At 40.3% G+C, this 23,199-nt stretch overlaps 1 protein-coding gene across 2 annotated transcripts in view; it reads right to left on the bottom strand.

The window, feature by feature from the left end:
- The window catches only part of Samuel (SAM-motif ubiquitously expressed punctatedly localized protein), a 760,488-nt gene that overhangs the window by 142,329 nt on the left and 594,960 nt on the right, over nt 1–23,199 (bottom strand). For both annotated transcript variants that reach the window (XM_065234227.1, XM_065234226.1), the window contains one exon: nt 13,719–14,835. In XM_065234227.1, coding sequence (XP_065090299.1) covers nt 13,719–14,835 — 1,117 coding nt within the window. The remainder of the gene's footprint in view (nt 1–13,718; nt 14,836–23,199) is intronic.

Below are 23,199 nucleotides of genomic sequence, written 5' to 3'. Positions count from 1 at the left end.
CGAGGCTGCAGCGATCTTCCGTGCCGCTACGACGCCAGCCAACAAACCGATACTATTATTAACCGACTCACACAGCGTCGTTCAAGCGATCACCTCGGAAGCACCAAAACACCCATGGATCCAGGCGATTATCAAGTACACCCCACCGAACACCGTGTACACATGGATTCCGGACACTGCGAAGTGCCAGGTATCGAGTCTGCTGATCACCATGCCGGAGCCGGGAAATCGGGTCCCAGACTCACCGACAAGGTACCCCTAAAGGACGTCAGACGGTGGTTCATGCGGACCATTCAAGCGGCATGGGAGGCCGAGTGGTTCCGCAACAGAATTGCCTTCATCCGCAAAGACAAAGGGTCAACAGAACCATGGAGCGAACTGGACAACCTGAGGGATCAACGCGTGATTGCACAGTTTCGGACCGGGCACACCAAACTCTACTATAACTATGGTGGCCTGCCGTTCCGCAGAAGCTGCATCATGTGTGGGATACCCTACACCGTCGAACACATCCTGTGCAACTGCCCGGAGTTCCAAAATCTTCGGGAGTCACTCTGCCTAACTTCCAGCATCAGCGATTTGCTCAGGAATGATACTCTACTCAAAACATTCCTAACCTGGACCAAAAGTTGAATTCTGCTGCCTCCAGCATAATATTCTTTGATAGTTGCGCCTTTACTGATGGAGAGAGATCCCTCCGTTGTACAGCTACAGACGTCGATAATAGAATTGAGCTTTCATCTCTCTTAAAAATCACCGAATTTTTGCCCAGACATGCAAAAGTCGTATAACATGAATAGACAGTAATCGTAAATTACTAAAGCTTAGGTCAACATCACATGGAAGTATTGCATTATTTTTAAGTTAAATCGTATAGAATGCAAATTCCCGACTTATATGTGATGAATCGTTTTTCCATCGTACTTCGTACACAAATTAAATCGTAATACTTTTCAATCTGGATTTGTTACAACAGGTTAAATTGGTTAAATTGAATTCATTTGGCCGAATCCCGATCAACAAAACTCCAAAGAACTGCTCATGTTTGAAAGATGGAAAAATCTTCTATTTTTATAAAATTCTGATTTGTCTTCATTTTATGACAAGCTGCGTTTACTGTGCAAAAATAATAAGATCATCAAAACTCCAAAGAACTGCCCATGTTAGGTGGCTAAAAAAAATACCAATTACATAACTAAAAGCTTATCTTTAAAAGAATAATGAATCCATCGACAATTTAAAATCTAACAAAAATCCCATATTTATAATGTCAAAAAATCCGTCTGCCATTTAGGAATCTAGTAGTGTTCAAAAATTGGAAATTTCATTTCAAGTATTCGGTCAAACGGCATTCGGTCAAACGACCCATTAGACCAAACCACATCCAGCCAAATGACATTAAGTCAAGCCATTCGGTCAAATGGCCGGACACCGTTAGATCGTATATGATGTCAAATCCACTTGTTTAAAAAGAAATTGAAATTTGCACGTGCCTCCACTTTTGTACGCATAAGTCATTTTTGCATTCAATGCGATTTATTTGCCTGTATATATGTTTCCATATTCATCACAGAAACAACTTTGAGTATACGTGAATTCTGGTTGTCTGCGTGGTTGGTTGGCTGGTTGTCTTTATTAAAGAGATTTTCTGCCGTAGTATTTTTTTTTAAAGATATCAGTTACTTGATTACTTGCATTGTATGGCCTCAATGCCATAGTTATTAAAATATGCATAAGAACTTCGATCCATAGATATGCAACGATCAGCAAACCTAACCGATCCGGAGAAAGTCCTTGCCAACCCAAGGTTATCCATTCAGTTCAACTGAAAGCCAATCATCCATAGTCACCAGTAATTTCAAATCGCAATTTAGAGCACCTCTGGCCGCTCAGCACCGCTGCAATGACTTTGCACTAATGAACCTGCCGTCCGCTCTCGGTGGCGGAAGGAAATTCTCCAGCAAATAATCTCGTTAATCTCATTGCTCCTCTCGGGACGGGGCCATCAACGGTATTATGCCAGCCTGCACCGCACAAAGCTCCACTTTATAAACAGCCCAAGCACAAAGAGCATCGAAAGACGTAAGGAGGAGGTCTTAAAACTTTCATCTACCCATAGCTACCGGTCGCAATATGTCAGTCACTCCTTCCGCCTCTTGTTCCGCCCACCGCGCGTCCCACGGTACGGCACGGAATCCGGACGAAGGGAACGATAAAGTGCCTCGTCGGTAGCGTAAGTGCTAGCGCCAAGGTGGCTCAACAGCATCAGTATAAAACTGCTGACTCGGCTCAAACCGATCGGTCCAGCCACTAACTCAACAGCGGGCTGCGCTGAGCTTGGCAGGAGCAGATATAGGTATCTATTTTACTGCATCTCACCGCTCGCTCGCTCGCTCGCATTGCTTCTGTCGTTTTTCCGCAGCGGTGATTTCCTTACTCGACCTCCTGTCAGAAGACGCACAGAGACATTAGCCACGACGACGACGACGACGACGATGATGACGGTGGGTTTTGCGGGGGAGCAGGTGGAGAACTGGCTGGAACTCTGACTGTGTTAAATTTACGACTAATTTGATTTACAAGTTTGACACGGACATGCGTGAAACAACCTCCTTTCCTCTCCGGACGGACGGACCGAGGTGCTCTTGGCATTTCATCGACGACGGTCACTCTCTTGTGGCGCAGTATGACGATGATGTTTGGGGTCTTTTCCCCAGGTTGTCTCCGGACCTGGTGAGATAGGGTATGGTGTTTTATTTGATTTATTTTTCCGTTTTAGAGCTTAATTTGGACCGATGGAAATGACGGCAATGACCACGGGTGTGTGCGAGAGAGAGAGAAAGAGCGTGGATGTTTAGTACTTTCCTCGTGCTCTCGTTCTCGCTTTTGCCCGCTCTTTCCCCCATCTGTCGGGTGGTGATGATCGTTAAAACAGTTGAATGGATCTCCGACTGAATGACTATGAATGGAGGAACGGAGTTAAGTTATGTAGGGGTCCTACGGAAGATTGATGGTGCGTTTGCGCACTCCATTTCCTGGGTCATTAGCTTTCAGATTTGTCAAAATAGGAAACAGTCAATGGAAGTTAGCGGAACAGCCTGATGAAGTGGAGAAGGTTTGCTGCGACATGTGTGGAAAGTGAAAAAACTTGTGGTTACGGTTACAGCTTAATTTGTTTCAATGAAACAGATCGTGGCGAGTGCAAAAGTTAATTATGTTTGGAATACTAACGCACAGCTTAGATTGGGTTGCTTTCAGATTAATTGCCAGTCAGAGGAAACGAAACTGCAGCGGTCAATTATGCAACATGAAAATAATAATGACATAATAATTTTCTTCAGACAAGCAATGTTATTTGAATTTGGGCATTCATTGGGGCCCGGGATTGTTTTCAGTTTTCATTCCAACATACGTTAACTCTATAACTCCACAGGGAGGAAATTTTATTGTGTGACAATTTTTCATAATCTTATAAAAAGTTTTTAGAGAATGTTGTTCCTAATTCCTTTTATCGTCTCTCTCTTTTCCGCAATCGACTACCAATCACCAACGTGCATCGGTTTCCATCCATTGATGGCAATCGAATTCCAAGGAGTTGGTTTCCACACCTGGTAGATATCGCACCAATCAACACATGGGCCGCGATCAACGGCTTTACTTCCCTTCCGAAGGAAGACGTGACAAGAGATTGTTTCACACCGCATACTTACATACATTTTCAGAACATTCCTGAGATTTTCGGAATATTCCTTAATCTTTCGGAACTTTTTCAAAATTTCTGAGATACCTTAATGGATCTACTCTCTGATCTTCCTAGAAATACTTGAAACTGCCAAAAAATGATTAATTTTCTATAAAGTTGTCCCTGAATACAGAGGTTTTCGGAAATTCCCTTAGTTTCTTGAAACTTCTGCAAAGTTCCTGTAATTTCCTTGAAGTTTTATTTGAAGTGCCCTGAGCAGGGCTGGTAGCAGGTCACTTTTTAGTGACTTGGTCACTTTTTTGAAGCCAGTCACTAAAAAGTCACTTTTTACACCTAAAAGTCCCTAAAAATAGTCACTAAAGTCACTTTTTCGCAGAATGTTTAAATTGAGTACTTGGCACTAAGAAAGTCTACAGTAGTTTTAACAAAATATACATATCTATTAAAAAATTGAAAATTTTAACCAGGGTGACCAGTGAACCGCAAAACGTTAGAACACCAGGAAAACTATTGGGAAATGCCTTCAATTTCGATTTAAAAGAAAATTTTAAAGGATTCCAGGGCATACACCAAGATATATCAGAGAAGAATACCAAAGTACAGACTACGAAAGTCTCATGTAAAATTAACTGTTCTGAGGGCCGATTTCTTCATATCCGCTTAAATCTTAAGCCAGGTTTACCTATATAGTAAAACTTGGCTTAACACATACGGGCGTCGCTTTTGATTACTGTTTAAATTAATAGAGACTCAAAATTTAGCTCCGAAAATTTTTTGGAAATAATTCTAATGTTATTAAGAGTGCATTTTAACGAGAGTTCTGAGAAGAATTCTATGATGATTGAATGAGGATTCTAGGTCTAATTTTAATAAGTTCTGAAATGGCTCTGATGAAAATTCCATGAAAATACCGTGAACTCCAAATATGGTCTCTGCGGATAGTTCTAAAAGAATTCTGGGGTGATTTCTGCCGATACTTTCAAGAGTATTCTAAAGAGTTCGAAATAAATTCCGAGAAGAATTCAAATGGAATCGAATTTTGAGGAAGGAATTCTGAGAAGTGTTTCAAAGTTTGTGATGGATTTTTGTTTTGAGAATTCGGAGGAAATATTATGGGGATTCTAAGGAGAATACAAATGAATCCAAGATTATTCTAAGCAGAAATTTATGAAACTTCTGAGGAAATTCTAAGGATGGATTTATGGAAGGAGCCTTCAGGGAGTTTCTAAAAGAATCAATAAAAAATCGAAAATAATCTGCTTTAACTAATCATGTGTTATTACTTCATGGGTGAATTTAACGATTTACATAGTCGGAGATGCTTAACGTCAAATATCAGACTTCAAATGGAGATTTTATACGACCGAGGAGGAGATTCAATTATAGAGTTGATAGTTCCGTTATAGTACGGCAGTGTGAATATTGTTTATCAAAGTAGAAAGCGAGCAAAGGACAATTTTGAGGAAGGTAAGAGTCGGGTAGTTGTTTACGTCAGATGGCGACTTGAGTGTGAAACAATCAATAGAACTGTTTCCGCACATCAGAGGTACATGAGCAAATCGGTGATCATCCCTTTTGCCAGTGGTGGCAGGGGGAAACACCCCTCACCATCCCTCATTAACGGATGAGCTTGGTAAAAGAGATGCTCTACCCTATTCGTACCTTCTTCAAAATTATCCTTTGTTCGCTTTCTACTTTCTATATACAAATTTTACACTGCCACACTATAACGGAACTATGAACTCTTTACTTTCATCTCCTCATCTATCGTATAAAATGTCCACTTTAGTTCTGATATTTGATGTTAAGCGTTTCTTACTACGAAAATGATCTATTTCCAAGAATTTTGTTGATTGTTCTGCAAAGAATTTCAAGATTGCAATATTATGTTTGTAAAAGCTTATTTGCTTCTAAGTTTAAGAGAAGGGGAATTATTCTAAAAAAGTGCTTGAGATCATTCTGAAGAAATACTGTGAAAATTTCATAGCACATTATCAAAGTTATCTACCTAGATATATCAAATATTTAGATATTTCGAACGCACAATCAAATTCAAGATCATAAAAATAGGAATTACTATTTGCTAGTCATCATGTATAACGTAAGCAAAAGTACTCAAGTAGCACACATCTGGCACACAAAGTTGCAGCAACTTGATTGTGACTAAAATGAGCTATATTGCAGTTACCTCAACCGGTTTGTGACAAGGGTGCTACTAGGGTAAATTATTCAAATCACTTCAAATGCTCTTCACAGGGGTTTCCGTTGTGAGATTCGATTAAATTAGAGGAATTTATGAAAATTGATACCCAGTTCCATGACATAAAAAGTTTATTTCGATATCAAACCATATTTGAATTTCTATGTTACCATATAAATGGTTACTTATTTAGTATTTACCACTCACTTTTTGGTCACTATTTCCGTAATTTTAGTCACTAAAGTCACTACTATTATATCGCATCAGTGCTACCAGCCCTGCCTTAGGTTCTCGAAGCCATCCTGAAGTTCATGCAATTCTTCTCTGGTTCTTGGTACAGCATTGAGCTAAATGGAAATGTCCTGAAAATCTTTGAACTTCGCTGAATATTTCAGCAGTTCTCTGGACTTCCTGGAAATTCCTGTAACATCTTCAAGTTGCGCGAAATGTTTCTGATGTTCATGGTACTGTCCTAAATTCACTGCAACTAACGTTCACAGATGTGTAAATTTGCTCGAGAGTCTGGACGCCCCTGAAGTTGTTGTGACAGTTTTAAGTTCTCTGAGCTTCCCTGATAATCTTTAGACCTATCTTCCCTGAGGGGTTTGGAACTTCTTTTAAGTTTCTAAAATTTTCCTTATGTTTTCTGAACTTCTTGACTTTGAAGATCTCTGGATATCACTGAAGTTCCAAAAACTTCTTTTAAGTTCCTGCAGCTTCCATGTAGCTGCAAACTGCACTGTGGGCCAGAAATTAAAATTTCGCGGCAAAATCAACAAAATTATTTCAAACCACTAGACATTTTTCTACAACTCAAGCAATATCGATAGGTTTCCGAAATCAATTCTGGGGTCGTTTTGAATTTTAGTCTGCTTGTGTTTTAAAACGTGGTGATATAATATACGATCTGACCCAATTGTTTTACAATCAAAAAGTTTGATGATACCACTTTCAATTTTTTTATCTTTAAAAATTACTATCATTTCACATGTTCTACTCAAAAATAACAGTATTCTCAAGTATTCGATCTGAGACCAGCCTGGACTTACACCTTCAATTTGGTTCCAAAAATTCCTGCCGATATCTGCAGATGCACTAAGTAGAATAATTGTAATCAAGGACATACAGTCAACTCTGTTCAACTCGATATTTTCTATAGCTCTAAGGCCGTTCGCAATGCTGAGATTCAAAATTGTTTCAAACTACTCGACAGTTCTAAAATTTAAAACTGTCAAAAACGAAACTGCAACACGATCAGTGCAACGCACATTTTTAAACGGTGTTTGGTATTCTTCCCTATATAACTTTATGGAGAGCTCATCGGATCAGGTCTGATCACCTGAAGGTCTTTGGTATAATTTCTGAATCACGTTGTACCATAAGAGATTGTGTTGGGAAAATATCAAAAAATCAAATCTCACCACTGCCCAAGATCACGCTTGATTTTTGTAGACAAAAATCAACAAGCATACAACTGCGCATGATTTTGCAAGCCTAATAAAAATTGTATGGTTAATTTGCTTAACGACGTGTTCTGGGTATCATCCAAACCATTTGTGGAATAGTTCAATGATTTGGGTTATCGTTCGTTTATGGTTATTTTTTATTAGGGAATCTCAACAAACTGCGATGAGATTGAGTTTCATGATTTTTGCTTTACACCCGAACGCAACCGAAACTTCCATAACGGATGGCAGCCAATGCGTTTCTGCCATCGGTGAAGATTAAAAAGAGATAGTAAGCTATACCTACTTTCTCTTTCTAAGAAAACGATGTGCAACGGAATCATTTTTGTGTCGAGTCAACTCTCAACTTGAGTTTTGCACGTTGTGAATAGTCTCGCAAAATCAAAGGAGCTTGTAAAATCAATATCAAGCATGATGTTTTGTTCCAATATCACTCGTGATATTGAGATAGTATGAAAGCGGAAAAATATCAATTGATTGATGATTTTGCCAACACTGATAAGAGAATATCTCAGAGATATGCAATTTTAATTGTTGGATACCTTCAGAATGGGACCGATTTAACCTGAAGGCACCTGAAGATCTTCGAAAAAATTAGAAGAAATCTAGTTAGCCGCCACCAGTGGTGTAGTAGTAAGCGTGACTGCTTTCTCATCCCAATGGGTCTGGGTTCAATCCCAGCCGGGGTCGGTGGGATTTTTCTGAGGCATAAAAATCTCTGGTCACGTCTTACTTCGGAAGGGAAGTAAAGCCGTTGGTCCCGGCCCATGTTGAATGGGTCCGATATTCTACGCAGGTGTGGAAGCTGCCTTCCTCAACATTCAATTGCCGTCAATGGATGGCAATCGATGTCCGTCGGTGATTGGCACTAGATTTCAGAACTGAGACCGACGTTAAATAAAGGAATGAAGAGTAATCTGGTTTCTTGAAAGATGTCCATGATGTAAAGCAAATTTATTTGCTCGATTAATTTGTCCACTCCGAACAATAACAGAATGAGATTTCGTTCCGTTACCTCGTTTTTCCCTAGCTGTCTTTGCCATATGTCAGATTAGAAGCTCCACAAATGCATCAAATTTGAAACAGAGTTCCATTCGTGATTAAACCTCGCTCATAAATAAAACAGAATAGTCGAGCAGTTGCAAATATGGTGCAAGTTAGTAATCGAATAATGAAACTGCAAGTCAGCATTGCGAGGTGTGCGTTTTTGTTCTAGTTTTAAATTGAAACAGTCCATAGAAAATACAACAGCATTGAGAACGGCCTAAATATTCGGTGGTCCCTTGATATTCCCATTTATCGAACTAAGTCGATATCTCAACAACTCAATACCTTCTTTGGTAGATGTTCTATGTAGTGTTAGTTTGATTATATAACTCGATATGTCAAAGGCATGAGTGATGAGTAGGCTCTGCCCACGGTCGGTTCAAGGGGTAGGTCACTCAGAACAATGTGCCAAAAACACAGTTTAGCATACCATGGCTCACTCATTGGCACTGTTTGGCACCCATGGTACATATTTGTTGTGATCTCTAAAGTAACTGGCATCACTGTAGTATTTATGCGCATGCGCAGTGAGGATGTGTCAAAGTTTGTTTATTGACACAAATAATTTTCGGTATCCGCAACAAATAATTTCGCTGGAGCCTCCAACTCCCCTTACTGCTATGATCCACAATCGGAGCAACGGAAGATGCCGACATCACGATGACGACCGGGTGGATTTAATATGAATCTTTGAAAGCCACCACAGGAGTGCATAAACTGCTACGGAATTGGGAAGTTTATGCACTTTCAGATTTTTTACGGATTTTGAAGCAAAAACATTAATTAACAATGCCTATTGTAGAACTACAGACATAGATACGCTATCCAGCACACCAACAAAACCAGCAACCGGCCGAATCACCAGGAAGCATTTAACGCTCAATCTGGACTAGTTCAGGATTGATTAAAATAGAATCACTGCTACTCCGCCACTAGAAATTTTAACCTCAGTTCCCGAATGAAATTAATTCAAAAATATATTATTTACATAGCTGTGCGACGACGATGGTCCCGTCTGGCTGGAGCAGATATTTGCATCTACGTAATACTTCTAAGGATTGATTTCGTACGGTTAGCAGGGGATGATTTTGGGAAAATTGAACTGTGACGAATTGATTTCCTGCGTCATCCATTCCGCCTCCAGTAGCCTCCTGATGGTGATCCGAGTTTTGGGATTCTTGTCAACAGATTTCCTCAACGTCGACGTAGGGTTACTCGAAGAACAACAACACGTACAGTGTCACACAGGGAGCCCAAATTTCCAGTTCAGGACAGGAGTAGCGGTTGCCTACCAACACATCCGGGCTGCAGTACACGGTCGTGCTGTAGAAGGTAGAAAAATGTTGCCCTTCCTGTACGAACGTCACCGATCCGAAGTCAATAAGCTTGATATGGGAATGGTGATCGATGATAACGTCCTTATCTTTGAAGTCCCGGTGCAGAATGTTCAATGAGTTCATTCCCGATGTTCCTCACCAGCGTGTAATATTTGCTGTACTCTCCGTGGATCAAACCTTCATCGCACTGTGACATATAGGAGATGGAACTGGGCCTATCCGAGAGCAGCAGTATTATTGATGGGCTGCGCATTCTGTTGATCTGGCATTGACGTGACTATTGTCTTCGACAGCTCGTACGGTTTGATATACCAAAACAAAACATTTGAATTGTCAAAATACCGGGTTGCCAAACATATTCACTTAACAAAATCAGTCCGCTGACATGGCACTCTCGGCACAGCGCGGCACACTGAGAAAAATGTTGGCGCAAAATATGAGTGTAGAGTGACCACCCCTTGGTTCGGTTGGCAGAGCTGTCTAAATTTGTCGTTTTTTTTCGCGTAAGTGATTTCCGGTATTGAAAAACGTTATTGGAAGTGGTATTGGTACGGTTCTTCGGTTGATGTAGTGTTTCAGCCAATACTCGGCATTTACCCCGACGGGAAATTTGAAGTGAAAACTTAAATTGAACGAAGTTCAAAAGTTCCTTGCGAAGAACATGGAAATCGGAAGTGGTTACAACAATAGGGGGAACCTTTTCCATTTTTGGCACTAGGCCGGGAATTTTTAATGGTTTTTTGCCAGGATGATGGATCATTCTCGTCATCCGTAAGCATATCAAATTGATTTCTCAATTTAATTTCAACAGAAGGGGAATCAAGCGATTGCCCTTTTCTTTTGCGCTTAGGCATGGCGATAGAGCCAAGTTTTTTTTAAATCGACTTCCTAGCAGTTTACAATAAGAATCCGAAGGATCGAAGAGGTAGGGTATGGTCCAAACAAAGATAGAAGAAAATAAGAACTAAACAAGGTAGAAATTTTACAGGTTGAGCACTGTATAGTGCTGGTTAAATTTGTTGTAGCTTTAGGTAGCATTAACGTTTTTTTTTCCATGATTTGTTTTCCGTTGATCTTGTTTTCCGTGCTGAGCACCAATTCTATCGACGGCAGGGAGGAAGCAGCTCCCACACCTGGACCCAACCTATCGTCCTATTAACTCATGAACCGGGGACCAACGGCTTTACTTCCCGAAGGAAGGCGTGATCAGAGATGTTATGTCTTAGAACATCCAGGCCTGCTGGGGTGAGAGGTAAAACGCTTATCACTACACCACCGGTGCCACTAGTAGTAACACTTCCATCAGCAAAAAGCAAATAGATCCGCACGGCAAGAGAGCACGATGCGGACACACTCAATTTAGTTTGCTGAATCTCGGTAATTTTTCCCGAGATTTGCACAGCCAAACTTCTGGCAAACATCTCAGCAAAAGTGACGTATCCCAAGTAAAAATTTTGGTTTTATGAGGGTTCTGTAGATCATGATTTAGACTTGCAGCATGCTTTAAAACCACTATAAAACTTGCAATGTTACTTGGGATGCTTGCTGAGTCTCGGAAAATATTTTGCTGAATCTCAGCAAAAAAAAAACGTCATGTTTGCTGAGATCTCAATAAAATTTGATGCCAAGCACTCGGCTGTGTAAATCTCCGCAAAAAAGTGCCGAGCTGGCGAAAACAAAACTGAGTATAAATGAAAATATTCTACAGGGTGCGTGACGAATTTTTGCAGTAAATGGCATATTTGAGAAAAAATACACCAGTTAGTTATTCTAGCAATGAATTTTGTGCGATTTATTTTCTTTCGCAACATATGGAAGTTGTAAGTAAATTTATTCAAAAAAAATGCCTTCCCTTTCGACGACTGTAGTTAGACGCTTCCGGAAACTGCAGTATGCACGTTTTAAAATGTTTCGATCCATAGATGTCATCACTGCCTTGATTTTAGCTTTTAGCGACTTAAGTGTGGTGTGAGGGGTTCTATTGGTATCCCGTTGGACGACGCCCTATACAAAATAATCCAACGGATTGATATCGGGACTGCTTGGGGGCCAAATTTCTTCCTCCCAAATTTACGAAATATTTTCCGTATGCCATTTCTGTGCTTTATTAGCAGTATGAGCAGGTGCTCCGTCTTATAACTTTACCAAGCCTGTTTTAATATTATACACTGTTCTTTCAAACACATTTACCTACCGAATTATTTCTTTCATGCATACTCCGGCGCGCAACAAAGCGACAACGGCTGACAGATTGCCCTGTATCTTTGAAATTTAGTTAACTTCAGGGAAGTTAAGAGATTTTAATGAACGTTCCATGAGCTTTAAGGAAATAGAAAAAAAAATTGGGTACTTCAGGATCGATCAAAGAACTTGAATGCAGTTCAGCTACCTTCAGGAAAATTGCGGAAACTTTTAAATAGTTCTAAAAATTCAGGACTAGCAAACATTTGTGAAGATCAGAGATCTTAAGGACAGTTCCATTTACATTCCCGATCATAAGTTTGGGGTCCCAATTAAAAAATCTTGTTAATATTTTATGCTCACATCTCTGCCATTTTACGACTGATGTTCAATCTTTATAGATTATTTGAAAGATATTGACAATAAGGTAACTGGTTTAATACATTTAACAAATTTTTCATACTAAAACATCTCATAAATTTTCGACATTTTACAAATTCACAGTGAATATTCGTGACTGATTTTTTTCAGAATTGAGTCGGCAAAATTTTGAAATGAAAATTGTAGTAGAAAATCGACCAACAGTTTGAGGTCACCCACAATATAATTTGTCACTGCTATAAGTTTAATTGAAATGTTAGTGTATATATATATGAAAAGTATTATGAGCAACATAGAACAAATTACGATCATTTTTGAAAGGCAGCAAAGAGAACTAAAATCGGTCAAAAATGGTTCAATCTCTACAGGTGAAGTCAGATTCAAGCCCCTGCTAGCACACATTATCCACCAAACCATGAATTATTTCAGTTGAGTAATTAACGAAAGAGGAAATCGATTAAGATAATAGATCTAAGAAGATAGGACCTTTTGAAATATTTGTCTACAACAAGGCGCAAAACGAAACAAGGACTAATTTGTGTCATTTATGGTCTTCAAGTCCATTCTAAGTCTTATAAACCTCTACAAAACCATGATAAAACCGTAATTGTTACTTGGGTATGAAAAAACGAAAAATAGTCTGAACTAGGGTTCGGTAGTAGATCTTAAACCGTACTGACCATACAGAAGTGATCTACCCATGTTACGGGGGTCCATACGCACAGCTGGAAACAAAATGTAGGTCAGTGACGTACCCGCAGGAAAGGTGAGCGGCAAATGGAGCAATCTTGCAGGAGACAGTGGGGAAGACGGGCAACCGTCTGGTTAATATGGCACAAGGAGGAGTGCACATTCAGACAGAACTTTAGGTTCAAGGTTTTAAAAACACGAAACAAAGTGTTGTATCTACTAAGTAGTCAAAGAAAGTGGATCTATTAATATAGGATAAACCCACGGTAGTAACATAACAACTGGTAAGTAATTCAAGGTTATCTTCAGCATTCGGAAATGAAACAGTAACACCATTAAACCCGTTAACACTCCGAAAACGATGCCTCCGGTAAAATTTGTAACGGAAAATTGGCAATGTTTGATAAATCATATCTCAGCCATTTATTGACGAATTTTAAATCTATTGACGCCATTTGAAACTAAATAATATAAAGATTTAAAATCTTTTAATAAATTGCAGAGCAATGATTTTTCAAACATTGCCAATTTTCCGTTACAAATTTTACCGGAGGCATCGTGTTCGGAGTGTTAAGGTGCTACGTTAATTCCGCGGGAATGGTTTATGAAACTTATCGCGACCATTCTATTAACATCCCTCATCGCACCCGATCATCGCGATCAGCATCCTATAGACACAAGATCCAACTAGGAAATACTCCAAATCCAATTACCTGGAAGCCGTCGATTGCACATCGTTGTTGTTGGGGCTGAACCGCTCGCTCTTAATACTATTATTATTGCTATTGTTGCCAATGCTGCCGGTGCTGCTACTACTGCTAGTATTGTTGACGTTACTACTATTTTGGTTGTTACTATTACTCAAACTATTGCCACTATTGCCATCGGCCACCGATGCACTATTGCTGCCACTAATACCACCACTACTGCTACTGCTGCTGTTGGTACCGTTAGCCGTGACCAGCAGTCCACCTCCGTTCGCACTATTACCACTATTGCCATTATTGCTACCGATTGCACTAAGATCACTGGCGGCCAGCGCAGATTGGCCGTTTTTGATAAGGTTCAGCTGACTCAGCTCCATCTCGGCCGCTCCATTGCGGAGTTTTTCGTAGAAGGAACTGGCCGCGACCGCCGCCGCCGCCGCTGCCGCTGCAGATCCAGCAGTCGGCGAGTTGAGAAACTTCTTCCGATCGTACATCCGCTCGCTCAGCATCTTGTCTAAGGATTGCAGCGCGGCGACCTGACTGTTGAAGTTACTGCTGTGTATGTTGTTGTTATTGTTAAGCGGCGAATAATGACCACCGTCGTCATGGGTGGGAGTCGATGGATTGGAAGAAGGTGACCCCCGCCGACAGCCGTTTCCGTTTTCCGACAGTGCCAGCTGCAAACCGGTCGAGGTGGGGGTGGGAGGATTCGACGATCTTCTGGGCGACGCTTGGAAAGCCGCCGCCGCTGCTGCTGCCGCTGCCGTCGCCAGGGCTGCCACCGAACTTGCACCCAGTGCGGCCGTCAGAGCGGTCTGAGGTCCCGGGGAGGTCGACGAGGTGATTGATTTTCTTTTGCCACCGGAGCTACGGCGACGAGTCGACAACTTGCCAGCACCTTGCACCGCCACCAAGTGCGATAGCGACGACGAGGGCGACGAGGACGCTGATGATGACGACGACGACGGCTGTGATTGATTTGATGACGATTGCTGTTGGAGTTGGAATCGTTGCTGTTGTTGCTGTTGCTGCTGTTGCTGCTGCTGCTGCTGTTGATGTTGGTGGTGGTGATGCAGTAAGCTCGCTGGGGTTGCTTGTGGTAAATCTTCATTAACTGTTTCTCCTGCAAATAGACGCGAGTGGAAAGAGAAAAGAGGAAAATTCCAAATTAGATCGATTTATGTTTTTATGTGTCTTTCTAAAGTGGTTATTGTGGAATATATCTATCTACCTATAGGAAAGTGAACGGGGCCAAGCAGGGGAGAGGACAAGTGACCGAGTAGAAAAGACCACTAATGGAAATGATTTCCCTCGACCGACGACGACAAATGGTGCCGTAGTGCAGCGATTGTGGCTTCCTTGCGATACGACGAACCACATTTGTCCTATTGCTGCACTTTCCCAGGGGTCGAGGTGAACTTTTTTTGTTTGTAGATGATGCAGATGGGAAGTGGATTTCTTGCGCTTTCAACAAGTTCAATTATAACTGAAGGGTGGTCTAAGCTGCAAGCTTCTAGAAAACTGTTGACATTTCCTATTCACAATTAACCATTTAGTCAAGTTTTTGCATTAATTTTCCATCAGATATAACTGCTGTTGTTTGCGGTGACATCCAGCGCATATTACGCATTATCTGTTTTCCGTTAGTCGTTCACAGAGGACAGTACAGTAAACCTACAAATCCCTTTCACATTCTACAAAATAGAGTACCGTAAAACGGGGTATCTTTGATAATGCGGGTAACTTTGAAAGTAATATATAATGATTAAAATTACACTCTGCACTATTTCTGAATTAGCTACATTCGTTCCATTTTGAAGCTTAGGTTATAACTGTTGATATCGTATAGATTTTTTTGTAGTATGTGTTAGATATTTTCCAAATATCTAAAAAAAAATGTAAATTTTCTTGTTTTTCACCTGATTGAAAAGGCACTTAAACCATCACTTATTAAATGTATTTCCGATAAAGCCATCACAAATTCAATATTCTTTTCTTATTTCTTATGATGTTTCTTATTAAATACTCATTCAAATTTCTTATGTCTTGATCTATATTGTTTGAGATTCACGCATGGTTTTCTACATACAGCGAGTATTATCAAAGTAACCCCAAAACAATAAAGTGATGTTCGGTCGCAATACAAAAAATAGTGCAAATGCAATATTTCCCGTTAAACATATAACGAACGAATTTACTCTAGGATCCTCAGTACTTGTTCAAAAAAAATAAAATTTGAAGACATACATTATTGTAAAAAAACATTTAGAACATACTTAAAAAAAACAATCAAAGTTACCCCGTTTTACGGCAACTGATATTGCAAAACATGTCTGGTAGCTCTATATCTGCATATGGATTCACATCCGAAGTCCCTCCTTTTAAACATAGTCGGCACAAAAAAAAACACTTTTCAAGCCCCACCCCTCCTTCTCCCTCTCCACATCCATAAAATTATCATCCACTAACTTCGAGAAGACCGCGAGTATTCGGTTGAATTCCGTTAACTTTAGATTTAAGACATTGATAATGTATAACGGAAATGATAGATTGGCTCTGTAAAGTTTATTCGATTAAGCCTGTACAAATAAAGTAATTTTAACAACAGCCCCGTCCTAAGAAGATAAGAAATTACCTTTCGTGCCAAGTATGCAAAAAAGAAGGGACTCCAGAAGTACATAAATACGAGTACCCTCGACTTTTTCAGTGCCAGGTACTCTGCTCTGAAGTGTGAAAGGGAACTACTTGGTGTCTGGTAATTTCTGTCAGTAAACTGTATGGTCATAAAAATGAGAAGCTGGTATGAATTTTAATTTTCAGTGCATTTCATTGTTGAGTATATTTATAACATTTGTCTTGACTTAGTCCAGTTCAAATCTTTCTTCCATTGCCTTAATTACCAGCTGCATGCATTTTTGAAAAGGCATTTCGTCACCAAACGTTTCTCAAAAGTCTCCACGGTAAGTCCCTTGTGTTCCCTAGTTTGCCTAGCATGTAGTCCCATGCATAGAAGTCGAGAAGATTCAAATCGGGAGAAGAGGTAGGCCACTTTTCGACGAAATAAAATCTGGAAAATTGAAATCTCACCAAGCCTGTGTAGCTTTTGTCTGGTGGGATGGTGCAGAGTTTTGTTGGAAGCAGTATGCTGCATTTCTGTAGTGTTTCTAGACGAAGGGAAGCAAATGGGTCTTCAAAACATTATAGATGTAATATTTACTGTTTATTTTAACATCAGGTTCAATGAACAGCAATGAAACCTTCAAAGTTTTGGAGAAACATCCCCAAACCATGACCCTAGAAACATTCTGGAACCTTTAAATAGCCAGTTTGTCACGACGAATATCAGAAAGACATGCTGCATATACCCGATCTTTGTGATGATCCTGTAAAAGAAACATTCTGTCATTCGAACGGTGCCGCTTGAGTAGGCTTATCACGAGTTTTATTTTCGCGTTCATGATTTCCACGAATCTCAAATGAATGAAAATTAAAAATGAACTTGTCAGCATGTTGACGCTGACAGGGATTACCATTCACCCTGTATGATAGAGAAAAAAGCCGGACTATTGCTAATTACCAATTCTTCGAGATCTTTAAGCTTCCCCGAAAGTCCAGACATTTCTATATTATTCGGTGCTTCCCTGAAGTTATTTGAACTGCCGTAACGTTAATTTCCTGATGTTTTCGACACTTCCTAGAAGAGCACGGGTGGAAGCTGATCGCCTCGCCTCTTCCGGTAGACATATGTGCCTATAGACGCGTAAAGTCCCTGGCGCAAACCTCAAAAAGTGGATTTTTAGCATCACTTGAGAAGCCTGGAATAGGAACTGGATTAACTCCAACGACCTCTTCATCAGGAAAATCAAAGGAGACACGGGCAAATGGGATGATCCAGCACACCATCGCTCCCTCAGTGGAAACGGTGATTTCCACAAGACCTGCTCCCTATGCCACATTCATTACTCTGTTGAGCATTTCCTATGTCACTGCCCCAATACCAGGGAGCAAGAGAGCTTTACGGGATTCCAAGCAGTGTAAAAGACGCGCTCAGCTATGACGCAAACCAGACCGATCTGCTCTACTAGATTTCCTTAAAGAGGCAGAACTCTTCCACCTAGTTTGACAACTACCACTTCGGTGCTCGCTGCCGGCAGCGGACCTCTTACTGAAGCCTGCTACCGGTGGCACCCTCTTCTTCATCATGGACCGACCACCCGCACCATCACCCGGATTACCGACCTTAAACTGACCAATGATACAAACAAGACCCATGCGCACCAAAACTCGGACCATAGACCTCAACATTACTACGGCACAACCAGAACCCACCCGCAAATAACCCATTGACCCTTCCTGACAGCAAACTAGACAGCATACAACACTCTGTATTAAAAACTCTGCATTAGGGGGACCACCCTGGGGCATGAAGTAGTTTGCCTCCTCGTGGTGTGCCCTGGAAACGTTAATTATCGAACCCAAGGGAGAGATATTGAGGCTTAACGAACTTCAGCAGAGTAAGGACGCTGGAGCCACATTTAGCTCGTCCCAGGAGATCGATAAGCCCTGCACAAACCCTCGTTGTGCAACGGCAGGAGTGACACCGGGTTCTTAGAATGCTAAGCACACGGGAAAAAATCCGATTCCATTTTCATGAATAAAAAATCATGAAATGAAAAAACTTGCCATCCCATGAAATCGTAACAATGATTCATGATTTCGTCATGGAAATTCATGATTTCATAATGCAGTGGAATCAAGACCGCTACAAGCGTTACACGTACTTGGCAAACCGTTTTCATAAACCGCACTAAATAGGTATCTCTTATACGCCTTTTGTCTTCCAATTTATACAAGTGCTGATAGTCTAGTGGTGAAAGTATGGGTTTAGTGATCTCAAGGTTCTTGGTTCGAATCCAGTCTGATGCTTTATTTTATTCTTTTTGCATTTTTTGGTTAAAAGTTAAACCCATGAATTTAGCTCATGATTTCAACTCGGATGATTCATGATTTTAGGAATATTTGCTGCGTTACGCAAAAGTTGCTCATGATATCATGAATATTATTCATGGTGTATTTTCATAACATGAAAATACGCTGTGTTCATGAAATCATGAGTCATTTTTCTCATTTCGGAGATCGGATTTTTTCCCGTGCACACGCAACTGGTAAGCGGTCACATCTGTCCTGTGCTGCCGTGAAACGTTGGCTGGCTATCACGTCTGCTCTAGAACTATTTAACAATTAATAGCGCACAATAAGAGGAAGGCCCTGCACAGCTGTTCACTGTGCAGTAGCGAGAGTCACGTCTGTGACACACCACTAGTATTATGCGCCATAGCGCAACCGGCCCCCTCCCATGATGTAATGCTTTCGGGCGGTTCCGGGGAGGCCAAGGGCCAAGAGCACAGGGTAAGGTTTAGTGGGTCGGGAGCGCTACTTCTCCCATCCCCACACCCTGAGTTATCTTCTCAGGTGTCTGGGAGCAGAATCCCCCCTGAATAAAAAAAGGGGACCAACCTCGGAGATCCCCAGAGATGAACCAGCCAATGGCTGAAAGTATTTTCAGTAAAGTAACCTAACCTAACATAACCTAGAAGAGCACGGAAGTTCTCTTAAAAATTTTTAACTGCCCTGAGCTTCTCTGGACTTGACTGAAGTTTCCGTACCTTCATTAAGTTCCCTTATTTTTCAAAAAGTGTTTAGAACTTCTTAAAATTCTTGGAGTTTTTCACGGGTTCCAACATCATGCAAGTTCCAACAATTAATTAAATTAATCTTAACTTCTCTTGCCAGCCTAAAGGATGTCAGAACTTCGCTAAAAATTTAGGAACTTCCCTGAGTTTTACGAAACTTGTTTAAAAGGCCTGGAATTTCCTTGAAGTTGATTGAACTGTCCTGAGGTTCTCTGATGAACATAATCTGAAGTTTTCGCAATTCTCCTGTCCCACACATATTTAAACTTTCCAGAAACTCTTGAGACGTCTGTAAAGTTTCCAATATATGTCTAAAGTTTTCTTAATTGCTCAAGAATTCTCTGGATTTCCATGAAATGTCTGCAACTTCGTTAACATTCTCAAAATGTTCCTAAACTTTATGGAGCTGTCCTGAATTCATCAAAACTAATCTTTGCAGATCATTTATCGTTTCCCGAATGTCTGAACTTTCCTTAAGTTATAAGAACTACCAGTACAATCTCTGAGCTTCTCTGAAGATTGCAAGACCGAGCATCTTGGAGGCTCTTGAAATATCATTAAATTTTCCGCATAGTCTCTGACCTTCTCAGAATGTTTCTTGATTTCCATGAAGTTCTCTGGATATCCCTTAAGTACATAAAGCTTCTTAAAAGTTTCAGCAGTTTCCCTGCAGTTAATGGAACCACTTAGAAGTTCTCAAAACTTCCTTTATACCTATATATCTCGGCACTTCTACCTTCATTTTTTGTGGATCAGCCGGAAGTTCCCTAATCTTTCGGGACGTTCTTGGAACTTTCTTAAAGTTCTTAGAACTTCCCTGTAGTTCTCACTGCTCTTCTGATGTCGTTTCAAGAATTTACCTAAAATGAATGTAACTGCCCTAAAGGTCTCTTGTTCTGCATTTCCGTTAATTTATCGGGACTGCTGCTATAGTTCTTTAGGCTTCTCGTATGTTTTCTGAACTATCCTCAATTTATGGAATTTTTTGAAGGTTCTCGCTGGAAGTAAAGCCGTTGGTCCCCGGTCTATGAGTTGATGGGTCGACGGGTAGGGTCCAGGTGAGGGAGCTGCTCCACTGGCGCTGATGGCATTTGTACTCAGTACGGAAAACAAAATCGACGGAAAACAAATCAAAGAAAGAAAAAAAAAGGTTCGCTATTTTCGTGAACTTAATCAATTCGCCCTTGAGTTCGTGAAATTTACATGAAGTTCTCACAATTTTCCTGATATTAAAACTATAACTTCACTTAACGTCTTAAACTCAACAGAAGTTTTGACAACTTTTGTGAAATTAGTTGAACTGCCCTGAAGTTCTCGACATTTGCAAAACTGCTCCAAATAACTTTGATCTACTCTAATTTTTGCCTGGACATCAGACAACTTCTTAGTCATTTTTTTAAATCGTCTGAATTATTCTCAAGAGTTTTTTTTTTATCACTAGGGGCGAGGCAATATTTTTTTCACTTCGAGAGCGCTATTGCAATAATTCACATTTTTGCTGAAATTCGGACGTTTTGGATCTTTTAAAGTTTTCAAAATAGCGTCTTTGAAATTTTTCAAATAATTTGAGCGTGGTAATGGCATTTTTAATCGAAATAACGTCTGAGACAAAGTTGAAGTGAAAAATAATGTTTCTATGGGAAACATATACAAAAAGATGTGTGAAATAATTTCAAGTAAAAACTAAAAAAAAAATAATGAAAACCTAAATATTTGAAATCGTTCGATTTACGAAATCTTTATTTGAAAAAACAGCTCATGGAAAATGGAAAATGTTTAAAATTATGTAAAAAATTGTAAGACAAGACCTTTTGCCAATTTTTTTAACCTATTGTTAAAACATTTTTTTTTTCATAAAATTTATACTCAAAAAACAATGAAAAATGGTCCCAAAGCCGTATTTAGGAAGACAAAAATGTTTGCGCCATAACCGTCAGTTTTAGGTATATGTGTCTCGAGGAAAGTTTCTTCATATTTTTTGGCTAATTTTTTTATGTTAGTTAAAATAGGGTGGTCCATAAAATTGGTAAATTGAAAATATAAACTTTTATTATTTGAGATAGACTAATTCACTGTTCGGACAAAAATGTAAAACAATCAATTTGAAGCAACTTTGCTAAAGACATCAAATTTGTATCTCTTATGGTTCATGAGTGACGATTATTTTAAATAAGCAGGTTAGGGTGGCTCCTATAAAACAGTTTTCTTTGAATTTCTTTTGATACGTTCATTTCTCGTGAAAATGTTATTCTAGACACTTTTAAATATTTTTATGACGCATATTTTTGCCGGATTGCGATATTTTTTTATTAAAAAGTTAAAGGCGATTTTCGTCGTTAAAATGGCTTTTTTCAATTGTGAATATCTCTACGCCACTACGCCAAGTCGAGTTATTAGTGTAGGCGTGATCTATTTACCTCCTGACCACCGCAACGATGTCATTAGTATTCAGGACCATGTGAACTCTATCGGTGCTATTGTTTCCAATTTGGAATTCAATGACTATGCTCTGCAGCTCGAAGATTATAACCAGCCTTTGCTCCGGTGGAATAAGTTGTATGATGGGTCCTTCCAGATTGAGCCTCAATCGGCTCTATCGGCTGCTAGTTCAACGCTTATCGACGGTTTCGCTTTACATGGCCTCACGCAGATCATTGATGTATCGAATAGGAACTCTCACTTTCTAGACCTTGTTCTGTCTAACGAAGCTGCAACTCTGGCATGCACCGTTTCGGAAACCATAGAAGCAGATCACCCTACTTTAGACGTCATGATGAACCTCCTAGCGCCAATAATGTTTGAGGATTGTTCCGAAAATAATCGTACCCTGGTCGATTATATTGCGATTAGTGCTGCTATTTCCGGTATCGACTAGCGACCAGTAGAATCAGCTGGATGTGTTGTCGATGTCGTTGAATATTTCCAAAGCCACCGTGATCTAACGGTCACTTGCGTCGACTGAAACGGTATAACGCTAAATCGCTATGAAGATACTGCCAAAATCGTTCGTACATTAACATTACGAAGCAGGAGTTCAACCGCACAAGTAACGACTATAGGAATTACAACATTTTCCTGTATCGACGATATGTCTTCCGAACGCAATCATCTCTTCGCAGAAATCCAATGCGTTTCTGGTCGTTTGTAAACTCTAAAGCGAACGTAGCCGGTTTGGCATTGTCAGCTCATCTCGGTGAGCAAACCGCTAAATCTGAACCGGAGAATTGCTTCCTTTTTGCCCAACATTTCATGAGTTCGTTCAATGAATCTTCGGTCTTACCAAATCAAGTCACGGTGGCTATAAGCGATTCTCCAAGAGATGGATTTGAGATCCCTCCGTTTCACCACAGTGAACATACCATCAATCTAGCTCTTCAAAGGTTGAAACTCTCGTTTGCTGCCGGGCCAGACGACATTCCTGCGTCCGTTCTGAAGCTGTGTTCGGAGTCCTTGCTGACTCCCTTGGTGAAGTTATTTAATCTGTCACTAAAGGAGAATAAATTTCCTGAGGCCTGGAAATGTTCGTATATGTTCCCCGTCCACAAGATAGGCGATAAAAGGAAATTTCCAGAATTACAGAGGCATCACATCGCTATGTTGCTGCTCCAAAGTATTCGAGATCATCATCAATGGGGCGCTCTGCAGCTCTTGTAAAAATTACATCTCCACGGCTCAGCATGGATTCTACCCAAAACGGTCAGTTACAACCAATTTGACCGAATTCGTGTCGCTCTGCGTTTGGACCGTGGACTCTGGCGGACAAATCGCCACTGTTTACACTGATCTCAAGGCTG

The sequence above is a fragment of the Ochlerotatus camptorhynchus genome, unplaced genomic scaffold (assembly GCF_037179485.1).
Source record: "Ochlerotatus camptorhynchus isolate MF236.1 unplaced genomic scaffold, CSIRO-AGI_Acam_v1.1 ptg000432l, whole genome shotgun sequence".
In the NCBI taxonomy this organism is placed as follows: Eukaryota; Metazoa; Arthropoda; class Insecta; order Diptera; family Culicidae; genus Ochlerotatus; species Ochlerotatus camptorhynchus.
Note: the sequence above shows the minus strand (reverse complement) of the source record. Positions and strands in the feature narration are given on the sequence as shown.